Below are 19122 nucleotides of genomic sequence, written 5' to 3'. Positions count from 1 at the left end.
CAGTAAAGAGTCTGGCACTAGAGCTGGCTGGAAAATGAGCAATCCCTTCCTGCCAAACAAAGGTTGCTTTTTTGAAAAAGAAAAAAAAAAACTGTCGTCATGGATTGAGTTGAAAACACCACATTTTTAATGGGACGGGATTAGACTGTTGAAGGCTGAGCACCCAGGTTCTTTCCCTTCTGCTTCTCCGAGTTCCTCCCAGTTGAACTGTTGGAGAGCTGTGGTGCTCAGTCTCCCCACCTCGCCCTAGGGCTGGGAGTGGGACTAGGGTGCATTGGTGTTGTATATTTTGGGACTGGGATGAAGATTTGAGGGGAAGACTGGGATTGGAGCAAGGAGTCCATAGGGTCTGGGGGGGTCTGTGTGTGCGTAGACTGGGACAAGGAGATGAGATGAGTGGGGAATGGGGATTGAGACAAGAAGCCAATGGGTGGGGTTACGATTGGGGCTAGGATAAGGGCAGGCTGGAGGAGCCAGAAACAGAAGGGTCTGTAACTACTAGAGTATTCCTCTCAGAACCTGGAATTAATGCTACCTTTGTGCTCCATATGCCTGGATTGTGCTGTGAAACCCACTCTCAAAATTAGTGCCTTGTCTGCCTCTATTGACTGGCCCACATAGAGGATGACAACCTATTACTACTGTCCTTTACTCTGTTAGCTCAAGCAGAAGATCTGTGCTGTGGATCTAAAAGTTCTAACTGTGCTGATATGGATCTTCGTAGATTCATAGACTTTAAAGCAAAAAGGGACCTTTATGATAACCAGAGAACTTCATCCAGGAATTCCAACATTGATGCCAATTCCAGTTCTAGTGGCTAAAGAGATTGAGACTGGAAACTTTTATGGTAATTGTCAAGGTATCTGAGCCTACAGAGCAAGTAAACTCCATAGTAGTAGTGGAAAAATCACACACAGAGAGCTGTAACTGTCTAGATCCATCAGACTTCCACAAGGCAATCAAGCACGAGCATTTCTAGATGCCTACATCTGAAGATGAAACAAGTAAATTAGCTAATGCCCAGCTTTTCAGTATCCAGGATGCAAGATCTGGGTATTGGCATATTAAGTGGACAGATTAAACTGGACACTGAAAACTTCATTTAATACTTAGTACAAAATATACAGATTCATCCTTTCGTATTCATTCAGACCAAGAAGTGCATGAGGTACTAACAATTACAGATGGTCTGATCTGTAATGATGAAAGACTAGTGGTTCCATGATCAATGAGATTGGAAATGAACAAACATAAACTTGGGACACATGACAGTAGAAAACTACAAATGTGAGAGCAAGGATTTGCTTTTCTGGCCTAGCACTGCCAAAGACAAAATTATACACCCCGAGAACATCTTTAGTAGAGAAAAACAACAGGGAAGCGTCTAGACATCAAATTGTAGACATTTGGTCAAGTTGAGCACCCATGGGGAAAAAATGGTGGGTATTGAGCACCCACCAGCAGCCCCCCTCTTAACACCTTCCCCCCCCAGTGCCTCCTGCCTGCTGGTGGGCCCTGCCAATCAGCGCTTACTTCTCCCTCCCCGCACCTCCTGCCCGCTGCAATCAGCTGTTTCGCAGTGTGCAGGAGGCTGGTGGGGAGGAGAGAGAGGATGTGGCACACTCGGGGGAGGGGGCGGAACAGGGCAGGAAGAGGCAGGGTGGGGTGTGGCCTTGATGGAAGGGGTGGAGTTGGGGCGGGGCCTGGGGCAGAGCCATGGTCGAGGCCCCCCCCGGTCACAATGGAAAGTTGGCGCCTGTGAACACAGACACGGACAATCTTTATGTTGCCTGTGCTGAAAGACTGAAATTACAAATCTTTGTTATGAAGTTACTATTACTACATTAATTCTGATATCTGCACATGCTTAGCACTTCTGACTATCCAGCCATTTATTTATGTGCTTAAATAAAGATGGCTTTAGCAGTCTAACTGCAGGCACACAGTTTTGAAAATTTTGCCCTGAATATTTTACCAAATAGGCTATCCCTTAACTATCTCGCCAGGTGATGTGGGGATTAAATAGCTAATATTTGGAAAGTGTATTAAGATCATCAGATGAATTGCATTATAGAAATGAAATGTATCATCAATTATTGTACATTATTTGAGGATAGTTTTTTTTAAGTGTTTTTTTTTTATAGTTGCTGCCAGACATTTGACTTATGGTTACTTTCTAATCTCTATTACCCCAGGTTTTCTTTCTCATCAGTATCTTCCTGCCACTTGTGATCATGTAGGTGAATCCCTTTTGCCATTTTGAGCTGACCGACTCTAGTCTTATTCAGCGCTTGCTCTAATAGATCACCTGAATTCTTCATCACAAGGATGTTTTTATATGCTCCTCAGAGGGAAGGAAGGTGCTATATAAATGCCATTTGGTATTAATTATTATTCTCTCATGCTGGCAAGAAAGCAGCATTGCTGAGTTTCTGATCACACACATTGAAAGGCAGGGCCTTAATAGGAAATGCAAAAGTGCCCTCTGGTGGCTTCCCTATCACAATACCTAGGTGCCTACAGCTGGTGCCTCATGCAGAACCTAGCAGACAGGAAACAGGAGCAGCAGATACACTGGGTAATTTAACTATCTCATTTCACATCACAACTTGGCAACTGACTTAAGGGAAGTGGGCAGGTGGCAGCTGGCATTTGGATACAGCCTGAGATGCAAGAAGGTTTGCAACATACCCTAGTTCCCTTTTTCTTTCTTTGAGGAGATGACCAAAAGTAAGGCCCCCTACCTCTTCTGGTGTATGGACTAATGAGGGCTCTGCACTACTATGTATATGGTGCTTGTAATTGCTGGTAGCTGCACATTTCAGGACTCCAAATTATATCGTCCTCTAGTATAGCCTGTGGGGCTTATGGCAATTACCAGCTCTGCCAGCGTGGTGCAAAGCGGACTGTACATTTTGTGAGCATAGGAGAAGTAATTCTCCAGCTGTGTAACAGTCAGAGCTGAAGGTTCAGGACCAGTAATATAAGCAAGTTTAGTCTGATTTCTGAATTTAGCTGCAGAATTTCGCAGGAGCAGAAGAAAAACTAAAAAATAGGAAGGGATGAGATGCTGATCAGCAATCAAGTACAACAGTCAAGCCTGGATGACAGCAAGGCGTGAACTAACATCTTCTTATCCTGATAAGATGAAGCCTGGAAGTGTTCCAAAGATGCAATAAGAATTCTTAAACCGAGGTTATAAGCTTGTCAAGGGCATTTCATAGTCAAAATAACACCACGATTTCGAATAAGCATATCTGCCAGGGGACCAAGTTTGACCTATTCAAGGGCAGATTAAATGTGTGTGTTTGTGTATATATACATATAAAAATGTATAAAGGTCCAGATCCTTCAGTGAAGCTACGCCGACACCAGCTGATGATCTAGGCCATGTTTCTCAGGAACCAGGGTCCCACTCTGTCCTTTCTATGCCTCCCTATTCCTTAGCAAATGAATAAGAACATTGTGGAAGCACTGTTCCAGCCAGTGGCCTTTGGAATGGGGCTGTCCTCTGTGAATTACACTTCAGAGCAGACAAAACGTTTGCTGTTTGGTCCGTTTCTCTCTCTCTTCTCTTTATGATAGCAGGCAAAATCTGCATTTCCCAATCACAAAAACTTGATGCAATTTTTTTTTCTAGTTTGGTCAGCAATACAATTTTTTTATCCATACACAGGTCCACATGAAATTTAAGTAATAAAGTGTAAGTAAACAAATAATACTGTCTTCTTGCTCCTGGGATAAGAGGTGAAAGATTTGCAGCTCAAAACAGAACAAATGTAATGAGTAGAGATGAGCTCGAGCCACCAAGATTTGATCCAGGGCAGAACTTTTCCAAAGTTTAAGGGATCTTCAGATCTGGAATTCTGGTTTGGACTCATCTGTATTAAACAAGGTAACAAAAGTATCATCAGTCATTCATCACATACTATTTTTTTAAAGTCTCAGTTGAAGAAGAGCTGATAAAGAGAATAAGAAACTAGTATCAGTTTTCCATATTGTACCTGAACTGGAGCTGGTAAAAAAACCCTCCAACAACCTATTTGCACAACAATTTTGAAGTTTTCATTTCAAAGTGTTTGAAATGGACCCATTTTTTGTTTTTATTTTTTTCCCCACAATTTTTTAAAATAAAAAAGGTCAAAATGGTTATATATTTTTTTGTTTTCATTCACCAAAACTTTAGTTTTGAATAATCAAAAATGTAGACAACCATTCTGATAATGTTTTCAATAATATTTTTGTAACATTTTGAAAAAAAACATTGAAAAAAGGAAAAAAAATTTGCAAAAAAAAGTTGACAGTTTTTCATAAAAATAAATATTTTTGAAAAAAGACTATTTTGACAAAAATAACCTTTTCTTTTCAATATTTTGACCAGTTCTAATTGAACTTTTGGAGGCGAAAAGCAGAGCACAGAGAAAATGGGTCTGATTCTGATCTGACCTATATCAGTTTTACATAGAGGTAACTCCACTGGCTTCAACAGAGTTACGCCGGATATATATTTATGTAAGTTAGGGGAGAAAGAAGCAAATGTCTGGTAACATAGGGGACATTACAAGAATAGGAGAATAATCTACCGAGGAAAGGGTCTTTTTGCTGAATCGTGTAATATTTATGATTCATGCATAGATCAATTTGTGACCAGTGAACTAGACAAATTTTTCAACCATCCATTTATTCACCCCACCACCAGATGTCAGGGAAGGCACATACACCATTGAAAGTTTGCAACTGCACTTTTTCCCAGCCAGGGCTGTTATAGATCATAGATTCCTGAAAAGCTGTTGCTCTGCTAGCCAATGTATTAACACCTTACAGCAACGTGTGTGGGCGGAAAGGAGAAAGGTAACCAAGGCCTGAATAGAAGAGGCACTAGCAGGAACTGAATTCTGATGAAAATAATCAGGTCAGTGTATTTAGGACAGAAGGAAATAAAGATAGTGAGTGGTGGAGGAGAGGTGGTGCCCTTGTCCAGTGTTAACCGTTTAAGCCCTATGAGTGACTAGCACATCCCAGGCTTCTTAGGATGAAGTGTCTTTTGGACTGGATGGATGCCAGCAGTGGCACTTGACATTCCCTTGTAAAAGACCAGGAGGCAGCTCTCGGGATGTGGTTTGGAACAGATCCCCTTTTCAGTTGTGTTTACTACAGTAGTGGCTGCAGCTATAATAAAGTGGGGTCAAGGGAGGGGACTTGGAGGGAAGAAAAAGGGGTGTTGGCTTGGCAGCTAACTGGAGCTAATGATTCTGTTTCCCACAGGGCTGTGCAGAACAGCTCAGGGAAGTGATTTTATGTGGCCCCTTTCTGTTTGTGAAGAGAACGAGACACTTCTTGGGTAGCCGAAGGAGCCGATTATTTGGTTTCTCACAGTGCTTTGCCTACACAGGACAAGCCTTTCCTCTTCTAATTCAGCAGATGGAAGAAAAGGAGATAAAGGACTCAGAAGCCTGATGAAGCATCCTCACTCTGGTCCTTGTTATTTCAGGACCAACTCAGGCTTTATGTTGAGCTGAAGGAGAGCTGACATGGCAAGGGGGAAATGGAAGTTGAGCTACATCCAAGGGCTAAGGCTGCACACAGGAAATACAAGGGATGTGGATGAGAAAGACAGTAGGCGAATCAATTGTGCGTCTTGAGAATAGCCATTTCTTTATAAGGATTGAGCTAACAGAACTGTGATTATTAGTCTGCCTGGAGCAAAAGTTCAGGCTATTACTGAGACTCTTGACAATTTAATCTGGGGAACTCGAGAAGAAAGGAAAAAATATTAGCACCGTGTGTACTGGAAAAAGCAGATGAATAGTATCTTACATTTATATCACGCCTTTCATCCCAAAAGACCCCAGTGCACTTCACAAACCATACACCGAAATTACTTCAGCCTTCACTGAAATACAGCCACCTGTGGGGTGAAACGTGGGAACTGTTTAACATCAGAGAGCAACACTATTATGTAGCAACTGAGGCCAGGAGAGTTATAGATGAGAAGCAATCAATACATAAAATAACAGACACCTTGCCGGGAAACAGAGGGAAAAAAGCACTACAATAAGTTGTGTTTTCTATCGTCCATTACCACCTACTGATAAGATTTGATGAAGCAAATCATTAACAACATATAGCCCAGTGTTTCCACCCAGCAATTTCAATTCATTTAACTTATTTTTATTGGGATGCATTTATCCATCTACTATTTACATGTATTGAATTGTTTAATATTATCCAATTATGACATTTTTGTAAGTGTGAAGTTGAGGGAGAGAACAGCTAAAGAGGATTTCTTTCACTGGGAAAAGGTGGAGAGCAACACCATGGGTCCGAGCCACCAGAATTGCACTTGACCTTCTAAGTGTCACGTGATGATCTGTAACTGTTTGATGACAGGAATATTTAAATGGCCTGACTAGGGTGTTAGGTGTGGGCTAGTATCTATAGCTGTGCACTTGTAAAAGGCTTATGTGCTAATAAGTTTTAGTGTTAAGCAACATTGCAAAAATTGTTGTGAACATTTACAAGCCCAGGCACAAAATCTATTCTTTCCATTTTATCAGGATGAGTGAGGAAAATGAAAATAACTAATAAGATTTTACCCACTCTGGGCAGAGATGGATAGCATTTTGGTAGGTTGTTTTAAGAATAGTTTTACCTTTGCTGTTAGGGAATTATAGGTAAGGAACTAGAGAATAGTAATGGGAACTAAATTAGTGTTAATCTGGTCTACACTGGGGGTGTGTGTGTGTGAAATCGATCTAAGTTACGCAACTTCAGCTATGTAAATAACGTAGCTGAAGTTGACGTACTTAGATCTACTTACCGCGGTGTCTTCACTGCAGTAAGTCGAAGGCTGATGCTCCCCCGTCGACTCTGCCTGCACCTCTCACTCCGAGTTGACGGGAGAGCGTTCTGCGGTTGATTTACCACGTCTAGACTAGATGCAATAAATCGACAAGCCCACAGTCTGTGTGTAGACCTGGTAACAAGATAGCACGGGGTAGGCAACCTATGGCACGCGTGCCAAAGGTGGCACGCGAGCTGATTTTCAGTGGCACTCTCACTGCCCGGATCCTGGCCACCAGTCCAGGGGGCTCTGCATTTTAATTTAATTTTAAATGAAGCTTTTTAAACATTTTAAAAATCTTATTTACTTTATATACAACAATAGTTTAGTTATATATTATAGACTTATAGAAAGAGCCCTTCTAAAAACGTTAAAACGTATTACTGGCACGCAAAACCTTAAATTAGAGTGAATAAATGAAGACTCGGCACACCACTTCTGAAAGGTTGCTGACGCCTGAGATAGCATGTGTTATTGTGGTATGTGTTATGTGATTATAAAATGCCATAGTTTTTATCTACATTCCCTGAAATTTTAAAATGGAACAAGGATACAAGCCAGCCTTGTTTTTGGTTTTCTCAAGACAAAATGCAACCTAGGTTCTGTAAAAGCAAAACCAAGCCTGCTTGGTCCACCACTAGTCATCCTAATACATGTCAAAAGAGGGAGGAGATTTAAAGTTTCTGTGAGAAATTTAATTATAAATTGTTTTGACTTTTGTGGGCATGAAATCTCATACTCATCTATCGATTAATATGGGTGGTAGTGGTGGTTCTGTTTCTTAATTGTAATATTTATAAACAGGCATTTGGTACACATCTAACATTTTGTTGTAATAATAATCCATTTTAAGAACGTGGTATCTGTTGTCAGTAGGTGGGGCTATTGGGCATCCAAATTAACTTCTTTTTAAAATGCAGGGTAAAACTGTGGCCTGGTCTACACTAACCCCCCGCACTTCGGACTAAGGTACGCAAATTCAGCTACGTTAATAACGTAGCTGAATTCGAAGTACCTTAGTCCGAAGTTACCGCGGTCCAGACGCGGCAGGAAGGCTCCCCCGTCGATGCTGCGTACTCCGCTCGCCGAGCTGGAGTACCAGCGTCGACGGCGAGCACTTCCGGGATCGATCCGGGGCACTTCCGGGATCGATCCGGGATCGATTTATCGCGTCTTAACCAGACACGATAAATCGAACTCAGAAAACCGATTGCTTACATCCGGACCCGGATGTAAGTGAAGACGTACCCTTTGATGAAAAACATTAATAGAGATTATTGCACAGACTCCTCTGATAAGATCTTCTTTTTAGTTTTAAACTTGTATTAAGATTTTCACACATAGCAAAAATATAAAGGAAAAGGCACAAGATGCAGAAAATGTGCCACTTAGTTCCAGAATGCTTTTATTATTATTGAATTACTATTAATTTATTTTGTTTCACATAGACAGCGTAGCGTGCTCATTTTCACAGAGACTGGGCACAAACCCATAGAAAAAATAATCTGAGTTAAAAGAGTCTGTGTCCGGAGCCTTATTCATAAACAACCAAACCAAACCAAACAGGGATTTTGGATTGGATGGAAACAAGCTTTCAGTATTTTAATCTCTTTTCCCTCAGTGGATTGACCATCATGGCAGTACAGGAAAGCAGATCTCTTTCTCAATGCACCATGAAATCTTGTAACTGCCTTGCTCAGGGAAAACGAAGATTGGAGGCTGAATTTACAGCTCAGTAAAAGCCATGAAAGAAAAATAATTCCATAGGAAATGAGTTAATATAAAAGCAGACAACAATCTTGTATAAATACTATATAGTATAAAAGCAGACAGCATGTTGTTATAAATTATAAAAAATTAAAACAATATTAAGAGGCAGACAGCAACATAGCAGAAAAAGAAATTCAGACTTAAGGCTGTTATAGTATCATTAATTAATTTCATATTATAGTATGTACTGCAGTGGTCTCCAAACTTCTTTGTCCTTGGCCTCCCCTTACCTAGTCCGCACCCCACCTGGGAGCCACAGTCGGGATCCAGGGCCAGGGGCCAAAGTCGGGAGTGGGGCCAGCACTGCAGCTGGGAGCAGGGCCTGCAGTCAGGGCCACAGTCATGGCTGGGAGCCAGGGGCCATGGCCAGGAGCTGTCGCCAGGGCTTGGGACAGGGCTGGAGTGGAGCTGGGGGCAGAGCTCCCTCCCTGCCCCCTGTGGGGGCTGGCCCGTCCCCCACCAGGCCCCCCTGAACATTCCTCCATGCCCCCCTAGGGGCACGCCCCACAGTTTGGGGGTCACTGATGTACTGTAAAATCACCCACAGATGCAAAACTCCCTCCAGCCTGACAGTGTACATTGACTCTAATATTATCCTGTCCCAACATGCATATCCCACTGATATAAGTTCCTAGGGGCTTTCTAGGAATGGGTTTAGGTGCAAATATACATTCAAATCTGCTGCATTGAACTCAAACGTTTCTATGTTTGATTTGGCAGATGTTTCATCTTGTGAAGTTACGATGCAGAATCACCACATGTGTTGACACAAAGTCGTACACCTGCAGAGCAGGTGGCAGGAGGGGTTCAGGTTTGCAGAGCTCCGTGTTCAGAACCTCAGTCCAAGCCCCTCTGTCTTTAAGACCATCACTAGTTTAGCTCTGAGACTGAACATTATTCCAACAATCTTTTATTTTATTCTTATTTGAGAATCCAAATTATTACTTGGTGAGAAAGATGTTACATAGATTATGCTGCATCTCATGAAAATTAATTACTGCGTGCTCATCCCCTCAAAGAGGACTAGAAGCCAGGACTCTTGGCTGCTCATCCCAGCTCTTCCACTGACTTGCTATGTGACCGTGGTCATGTAACTTAATTTCTCTAGGCCAAATTCCACTCTGGTTTCATGGTTACAATTCCTATTGATGTACATAGGAATCTGTTCCTGCTGTATTTGTTGTCCACAGCATGCCAACTTGGTGTAAATACCACTCATTTTGCATACCTACTGAATGCCAAATCACTGCAAATTACACTGCTTTGCCACTTGCATCTGATGAATTTACATGTTGGGGTTGCTTCTCCACCAACTGGTATAAATCAGGCATTTATACTGAAGTATATAGAGTTCAACTGGTGTAAAACCAGTGTGAGATCATAATCAGGATACCAATGTGTAGCGTAGACAATGATTTACTTCATCTTTGCATTTGGCCCTCTGTACCTTTCTCATCTGTAAAATGGGTATAAAGCTTCACTAGGGTGCTGTGTAGCTTAATGAATTAAAAATGTTTGTCAGGCCCTTTGAGATCCTCAGATGAAAGAAGCGATGTGTAGTAATTACAGAGTTAATAAATAAATATAATATAATTTAGTATAATAAACAAAAGGACTTACTCCTCACCATGTAGTCTTGTAAACTTGTAGGTCCAGGTCCTGGCTCTATGACCCCTTTGGACAACTTCACCAGTGCAAAGGGGTCGTAAAGCTGGCTTACCCAGCCATCTAAGGATGGGGGAATCCCCAGGTGTAACCTTTGCAATCTCCATAGCAGGGGGTTGGCCATGGAAGGGATTGGCCAGACCATTTCTTTGCTCCGGTAATGCCCCTTGGCAAAGACTTGGCTTTGGCTAGCCCCAAGACTGGGTATGCATAACGGTAGTCTAAAGCCTATCATGTCCTGTGCTGAGCACAGGTCGTGACCAGACGTGTCAAACCTGCAAAAAAAATGCAGAAATTGGGCTTGTTTTTGGCTTAATTGACATGTAAGTTGCTTATTGGCTAGTTTTTGGCTTGTAGCTTGTTGCTTTTTTTTTTTTTTTTTTTTATCGGCTCCCGGCAAGCAGGGGCAAGGGGGCGCAAGGTGGGGAAAGAGTCAGGGGTGCACAGTGGGCCCACCAAGGTCCCAGACTGCACGCCGGGGGGATCTAGTCACACAGAGTGTTGGGGTTCTTAGGGATTGGCTTGTTTTGTAATGGGATTAGCTTGATTTTTGGCTTATTGTGAAAGTCGGGGTGCTTATTTACCATGTGAAAGTGGGCAACTGTGGTCCTGACGTGAGGACCAAGTCCACAATTTTACAAATAAGTTAAGAGAAGTATCTCAATGCATCTTTTGTGACAATCAAGGCATGGTTTTCTGTTGACATTCTCATTAGTCATTCAGTGCTCAGGAGTCTCCAAAACTCTGAAGCACTCAGACTTTGCTAGGATTGCCATCCCATGCATTTTTCAATATTTTGGAATTGCAACTGGTTGACGAAGAGGTTAATTTGCTCACTTAAAAACAAACTGAAACTGGATTCAAAGGAGTACTTTTTATGCAGTATATAATTAACTTGTGAAAATACTTGTCAACAGATTAACTGATGAAAACTGCATAAGATTAAAAAATAAACAGATATAAATGTAAGTGGCACCTCGACCAACCTCCTAGACCTACACACACCCAGTTTTAGGGTAATTCAGATCAGAATGTTGCAACTGACCCTGTCTATAAAATGGGACAGATCAAAACCCCAAGCCTGCAACACCCTGAATTCTGGGAGGACTTCAGATCAGGACCTGAAATTTGTGGTTAGGCTCGTCTTTACTATGAAATAAATAAGCATGTGTAGTTACACCAACGAGGCTAAAAATCACAAGGGCCAGTACTACTCCAACTTCAGTTAATCACCAGCTGGAGTAAGGAAGATGATTCTCTCTGAGACATAGTGTTGCACATTATTATGATGCATTTTTTTACCTTTCTCTGAAGCATGAGGCATAGAGAAATATCAGAAGACAGCATACTAGATGAGATTGACCATTGATCTTTTCTGATAAAGCAGTTCAGAAGTTTTCTTCCATCATGCCACTCGCAAGATAAAGGGCTAACTTGAGCCTTGGCTGTATAAACAGGGGAATATCAAGTAGGAGTAGGGAGGTGATATTATTGTTGTCAACAGCAGTGATGACCACTACTAATTGAACACTGTGTGCTGGCTGGTGTCCACACTTTAAAATTGGAGAGAGTTCACAAAAGAGCTACAAAATAATTACAGTTTTGGTAATCATGTCTTAAAGTGAGAAACTAAAGGAGCTCAATCTATTTAATTTATCGAAGAGATGACCTGTTCACAGTCTATAAGTACCTATGCAGGGTGAAAATATGTAATATTAAAGGGTTCTGTAATCTAGAGAAAAAGGCATTCAAACCAGAAATAAAGGACAATTTTTTAACAGTGGCAATTAACCATTGGAACAGCAAACAGAGGGATATGTGGTCGATTCTCCATCATGTGAAGTCTTTAAATCGAGGTGAGACACCTCTCTAAAAGATATGGGTCACAGGCTATGCCTACACTGCCCAACAGTTCAGATTACAGGGGCTGTGAATAGCAGTGTGCACCAAAGTGCTGAGTTGAAATGCCTCTGTGTGGATGCTGCAGGAGCGAAATAAAAGGTTCATAGTTCACATTAATGTAATCCTGTTTGAAGAGGATTACACTAATATGAACTAGGAACCTTTAAGTTTGCGCCCGCAGCAGTGGTGCTGGAACAATTTTTATAGTGGGGGTGCTGATGGCAGAAACCATGTATTTGGGTTGTTATTACTATTTCAAGCCAATGGGTGCAGCAGCACCCCTATTTCCAGCACTTATGGCCCGCAGTGTCCACATGGCGGAATTACAGCACAGCACTTTAGTGTGCACTGCTATTCACACCCCCTAGTCTGAATTATGGGGCAGCGTAGACAAGCCAACAGTTTCAGTATAGCTGCACCTGTATTTCCCTCTCTCACCTTGGACACCCCAAAAATGGAGACACCCAAAATTAGTGGCTACTTTTGAAAATTTGGTCCACAGTGCTCAGCAATATTGATTTATCTGGGAGACACCAGCAACCACTGCCATAAGAGCCATGCTGAGGGCAGGGGATCTGCTGGGCTGTGTGCAATTTGGAGATAAAGAAGGCAGTGTCATGTGGCTCTGCAACACATCTGCTTTTTGCTTGGAAAAAGAAGCCAGTGGTGAACAGCATGTTCCACTCTCCAGCTATGGGCAACATAAGCTTTATATTGCTCCCACCAAAGTCAGTGGCAAAACTGCCATTGATTCGAGTTTAATAGATCTTTAAATCCAGAAGGGATTGCTCTGATGAACTAGTCTGACCTCCTGTATTACATGTCATAGAATTTCAGTCAGTTAATCCTGTACGCAGCCTAACTTAATGGAAGCAGAATGGGCCCAAATTCTAATTTCTTTGCTATGGAGCTTTTTTCATTTAAACTTGTCTAACAGCTCCTAATATTTTAAATAAATAGAGAATAAATAAGCCAAGTTTCAGCCTAATTGATATTTGAGAGGGCCAAAAGTACCCTCCCTTACTTCCCCATACTCACCAAAATTGGGGTGTATGTACAAAAGAAACTCCAAATGACTACTGGCGCTACTGATATGCTGTAATTAACCAGCTGCCAGGTTTCATCTACATTTCTACTCTATAACTGCAAGGCTATAACAGAACAAACACACATCAGTTTGTGTAACAGTTCCTAAACTTCACTCACCATCACTTTTCCTGTCAGGTAGGAGTTACACAACTCAGCCTAGTAAATAGACATGGGCCTGAGCTGCAAAGCTTGGGTCATCTCTGAGTTTCACCACAGCTCAGGGACAGTCAGGTTTTGGTCAGCCCTTTATAAAGAGATAGGGATTAACTGCAAAGGTCAGGTCCAGATCTGAGCTTCTCAATGTTTTGTAGGGTTCCAGATTCAAGAGGATGGCTTCCGTCCAGGCCTCCACCATTACTTGGCCGAGAGCTTAATTATGCTTGTGCACCACTGGCAGGTCACTCTCCTCTCTTGGATGCATAGAGCATTGGCTTCAGCAAGCACAGCCAGCAGGGGAGGAGGAGTTTCACACCCTCACTTCTCTTAAGTGCCATACACTATACTCTCAGCACTGCTCTCATGTGTGAAGGCTACAGCAGAGGGCACAGAATGAAAGGTCAAAGAGGGAAAAACCAGCAGTCAGAAGGAAGGACAAGAGACTAGCCAACCACTGAGGCCTAAACCTGAATGACAATCTCAGAACAGAGGAAATTAGGTCAGGCCCTAACGCCAAGGGCTGGAGGAACTAGGGACGCAGTTTGTCCGAAATCTTAAACAAAGGAGCTGCAAAAAGGTTAAAGAAACCCTGAACAAGATCCGCCGGATGACTGGCTCCATTGAAAACAAGCAGCACTTGTGTGGTGATACCAGGGCACGGGCACCACAGCCACCCAGTCTTCCTCTGCCAGGAATAAGGGAAGGGAGTAAAGTCTGAGCCTTCAGTGACACAAGTGACGTTTCATAACGGGATCGCTGGGGGGGGATGCACTACAGCACAGCTAGAGTAACCCACACAACTGAGCCCCTGCTTCCCAGAGAGCAGACAGCTATATAGAGCTAGAGCTTGGTCACATGTGCTGGGAGCTTCCTCCTTTCCCCTGGGTTCGCCCTTAACCGGACACGGCTCCAGCGTGCCAGTTGCCACAGGCAGTCTCCGGTGGGTGACGCCTCGCTCCTGCCCACGCACCCACTCGGCTGAATCCGGAGCGCCCTGCGCAGCGCGCTGTAGCAACACGCCGCCCCACGCCCAGCCCGCTGAGCCAGACACAGGCAGGCAGGCGAAAGGTGCAGGGGAGGACGAGGAGCAGCTGCCATTGTGCCGTGCGCGCAGCGGCGCGTGCTAAAAACAGCCCCGCGTGACTGTCCTAATAAAGCTCGGGCGCTTGAGCACCCGCTCCGGGCTCTTCGCGGCGCGCCCGCTACAAACCTTCCTGGCAAAGGGCGCGGGCTCGGCTCGGCGGCAGCAAGAAAGCGCATCCGCGAAGAGGGGGCGCCCCCCAACAGCCCCGGCGAGATGCCCCACGTAGAAGCGGATCTCAAACTGGACTTTCATGACGTCCTGCTCAGGCCTAAGCGAAGCAGCCTCAAAAGCAGAGCCGAGGTGGGGGCATTCAAACCGAGCATGCTGGGATGGGGGGGGGGGCATTCTGTAGTGTTAACTCCGCAGCCGCTTTCTCGCGGGTGTTTTTATTTCCCAGGCTGCGCAGGGTTACCCGGGGAGCCCGCCCCCGCACACCGTTTTAACAGACAGCCGGGGGGTGTCACTTAGCTGAAGCCACATTGCAGGCGATCTTTCTGCAGCGCGGGGGGAGCGCCCGGCCGGCCCCTGTGCAGCCCTGGTTGGAAAGGCGCCCGCTGCTCGCGGAGAGGTGCAAGGAGCGCCGCTGAGCTCAGTGCTGACTGGAAAACTAAAGAGTGCTCGGACCTTAGCCTGCGCCGCGCGACAGGCGCTGCTTTCCTGGGGCATCCGCGGGTTTTTGCAGCGCCCCGGGGCGGGGGAGAGGAGGTGACCTAGAGTGTAACCCCCCTACAGCGCGCAGGGAACGTGTGCGCTGCTAAGCCAGCAGCGGGACACTTCCCCTCCCCGGGGGTCCAGTTACAAACCATGCGTCCCAGGGCGAACAGGCCTGCCCTTGAGTCTGGCCAGTAAAACAACAGCACAGCGGGGGGTGCGTGCACGTGACAATAAATACAAAATGAGCTGATGGAGAAGCCCCAGTTATTAACAGAGCAGGAGGCGAGATTTTTAATGCCGTGGTGCCATTGAATTGGCTCTGCCTGTCAGAGGGCTGGGATCCTGTTCAGCTGGCAACCTATTAACTGGCCGCGTCTTTCTCCGTTATGTAAATCCCTGCAGTCTGACCAGGTCTGGGTGTGTAACTGCATCGCCACAGCTGAGTTGGGTCTCAGTAACTGCAGCATATGCAGCTCTCAGTCATCTGACGGAGGATCATTATTAGCCAGTCAAAGCATTTCCATAACGTCTGCGTGGTTTCTCTCAGTAACCTTAACACTCATTACGGGAAACCCCACAAAACTCTGCATCGCTAGGAACTCACAACAAACATGGCCGCCTCATCTTGTGACACCATTCACCCCACCTCACCCCAGATGTTAAATACCATGTGATTAATACAGGTATTGCATTGGGTTTGGGAAGAGAGGGAGGATTCAACCTTCAACAAGGGGCAAAGGAGATAGTGAGAAGAATAGGATCAGGAGGGAAAGGACTCAAAAGTAGAGGTGGCTGGATTTGTTATGGGCAGGCGTTCTGAGAGCTAATCCAAGCAGAAGCATTTCCCCAAGAAGAATACAGGAATAAGGCTAAAGAGTCCCTGTCAGTATGATAATAACTTGAGCAGTGCTCCCTTTCAACTCAGTAATAATGGTATCCTGGGCTAATTTACTCATTGCCCTTATTAGTTCTTCCCTCATAAGCAAGGACCACCTTTGATCATTTTCAGTAGTTCACTTAAGCAGCGTGGAGATTCCTCTTTAAAATTAAATGCAGTGGCCTGGCAAACAGGTGGAGCTGTGAGGTCGAGGGCCTCTTTTATTTATTTTAATGCAGGATTTTGTATATTAGCTATCTATGCATAGGGGAAGGAGGGGTTGATGTGAAGGGGAAATGCTAGAAGAACCAGGGCTGGTAAGCGCGGGTTACCTCAGGAGAGCATGATGAGCAGTGAAAAGCATTTCATGTGAAAAAAGCGCATGTCATGAGGGCTCAATGAAAGCTGTTGAAGGTTAAGAAATTGGACACCATCACTGAGGCTGTAGCAACAGAAACTGACAGTACCTGTGAGAGCCAAATCTGAAACAGCCCCAGTCCTGCTTCAAAACAAGAGTATAAATAAATAGCGCTGGCCAGGGAACAGAGGCTGCTTACTACAGTGCCTGATACCCAACAAGCTGATGCTTTGAAGTTTAAATTAACAGTACCTGGCTATGCAGTTTGAATGTCTTATTCTACACAGACAGCACTTTACCTAATAGCTGAGAGTAAGTCACCTTCACAGAGGCACAGTGTAGTGCAGTACAGCATGGCAAATTGGGCGGTGTACATAGATTCCTTTCCCTGGCTGGTCTGCAGTGTCATCTTTTATTCTTGTTACTTTGCCTTGTCTTTGCTTCCTGGAGTTACTCCCTCCTTTTAGAGAGAGGGAACCAAAATTCAGAAGCTTGAATTCAGATTTTGAAAAAAAGGTGCAGGTAGGGAGGGGGAGTTGCATGGGCCAGGGGCTTCCTAAGGTATAGAATCATTCACCCATAGGGCATGGATTTGAAATCAAACTTGGGTTGGGAGTAACTGGAAGTTGTTAGCATCAGATGGTTGTGGGTGTCCTCGTTGAAGTGAATCCGTGGTCTCACTCCAGTTATTTGGGGGAAGCAGAGATGTGCATGGGTCCCAACATTTGCATTTGGGCACACCTGAGGGGTATTCAGGTTTGGCAGTCAGGCAGGCCCAACTGTGCTACTGGATTTGGCCACTGTCTGACATCTCTTCTTCTCTCTCCTCCCTGCACAGACAACATAGTTGAGGGAAATGGGTCCTTCTTTCACCTTGACCACTAGAGCGCGGGGGGTGGGAGCTGAGGCAATGGTGCATTCCTCTTAGCCATCCCCAGGGAGGAGACAATGCATTTTCTCCCTTTTCCTCCTTTCACCCCACACTGTCTGATCAGGAGGGGGGAGAGAGTCCAATATCTGCTGGGTCTTTAAGAACAAGGTACACATTGATCAGTGCTCCCTTCTACCTGCACTACAATTTAGGATCAGGCAGAGCTAATGGAGCATTGATCTGTGTACCATATGACTACTTTTTCTGAGTACCTTGAACATCAATAATGCAGGGTATGATGGATATTTGTCCAAACTCAAATATCGCTAATATTACAGATATGACCAATATTAATTTCAGCTCCCATCTCTGATGGGTGGGTGGCACATGACAAAACCACAGTTGGCACTAAGCCCCATGTTGGAGAGGGGCCAGGGACAGCATAGTATGGAGGCTGCACCACTCTTGCACTCTTACAGGTCACTCCAGTTTCAGGCTGAGATATGCTTATTGGACAATGCTTGAGAAGCTTACACTGCTGCTGCCTGTGCTGGATTTTATTCTCGGGTCCTTCCATTTTGATCGTTGCCAATCCAGTATCTTTCAGGAAGACTAGCCATTAGTTTTTTCTGTTAGTCTTAAAGGTGCCACAGGACCCTCTGTTGCTTTTTACAGATTCAGACTAACACGGCTACCCCTCTGATACTAGCCATTAGTTTAAAATTGTAAACTGAAAGAAGGCTGGAGAGCTGCATGAAACTGAGGGAGTTGTTCCTCCACTTACCTTAATGTCAAAACTCATTTCCTGTAAGGTATGGTAATCCGCACGATGCAGTGTGGCTGCTACTGGTGCCCTCATTCCTGGAAAAATGGGGCAGCCTGTTCACAGTAGATAATTTGTGTGTGTGTGTTGGTTTTACATTTTTTTCTAAGCGTACTTTCCCATTGGTGAAAAGTTGCTGGATTAACAACCCTGGAGACTGAAGTCTTCTCTCTAGATTGGTGGAGGGATTGCAAGCTTCCTCCACAACACCCCTGTCAATACAGCGTTATTCCTGGAAATGTCATAGTACATCTAGAGTAATGTGAGAAAGACACTCAGCACCTACCTGGGTCGTTTCAGAGCTGGAATAAGAAGTGGAAGTGAGGCTCCCTGGAAGAAGAAAGGTCTTGTGGTTCAGGCACTGGTTCACATTTTGCCCTATGTCTTGGTGCTCTCCATATGAGCATTTCCTTTCCTCCTCCTTTCATGTTCGTTTGAATGGGCGTTTGGATTGTATATTAGTTTAGAGCAGTGGTTCTCAAACTGTGCTCTGTTATCTCTTCCTGTCCCCAGCTTCTAAATTGCATTAAAAGAAGTACAAATACATTAAATGCTTTGCTAATATTAGCTTTTCCATGTGGGATGTGGCAGAAATTGCTATATGAATATTATGTGATTGAAAATGGGAGGCTGGGTGGGTCTACATGATGGAATTGGGAGTCAATGGAATGGGAATTGATCCGCAAGGCAATCTCTCTATTAAGATGTAAGCTCCTATTTGGATTGTAAGCTCTTCGGGGAAGGACCTTTCTTTTCCTTATTACATGTTTGGAGAGCCTAACACAAAAGGTACTGCGCTGTGACTGGGGCCCCTAGGTGCTACTGAAATAATAATGTGGTTTGCATTGTGAAAAAGTTTGATAACTCCTGACTTAGAGCTCCAAACTGTAAGCAAACTGTCAAAATCAGGTGTTCTTATGGTATCTGGTGGTGGGCATTTTACCTCATTTCAGCTCTTTGAAGCATCTCTCTGGTGAAGGCTGAAGAATGGAAAATGTAGAGACCAGTGAAGGAGTCTCAGCAGTATGT

At 44.2% G+C, this 19122-nt stretch overlaps 1 protein-coding gene and 1 long non-coding RNA gene across 2 annotated transcripts in view; one reads left to right on the top strand and one right to left on the bottom strand.

The window, feature by feature from the left end:
* Window positions 1–1755: 1755 nt before the first annotated feature.
* Window positions 1756–10611, bottom strand: LOC112107169. The gene is made up of 3 exons (XR_003899945.1): window positions 10235–10611; window positions 5818–5908; window positions 1756–3881 (listed from the first exon to the last, which is right to left on the bottom strand). It is a non-coding gene; the product is annotated as an uncharacterized LOC112107169 (long non-coding RNA).
* Window positions 10612–14681: 4070 nt separating this feature from the next.
* Window positions 14682–19122, top strand: part of GMPR (guanosine monophosphate reductase) — a 49239-nt gene continuing 44798 nt past the window's right edge. Inside the window, exon 1 of the mRNA XM_024200756.3 lies at window positions 14682–14810. Coding sequence (XP_024056524.1) covers window positions 14724–14810 — 87 coding nt within the window. The 5' untranslated portion in view covers window positions 14682–14723. The remainder of the gene's footprint in view (window positions 14811–19122) is intronic.

The sequence above is a fragment of the Terrapene carolina genome, unplaced genomic scaffold (assembly GCF_002925995.2).
Source record: "Terrapene carolina triunguis isolate 2854851 unplaced genomic scaffold, T_m_triunguis-2.0 Scaffold58, whole genome shotgun sequence".
Lineage (NCBI taxonomy): Eukaryota > Metazoa > Chordata > Testudines > Emydidae > Terrapene > Terrapene triunguis.
Note: the sequence above shows the minus strand (reverse complement) of the source record. Positions and strands in the feature narration are given on the sequence as shown.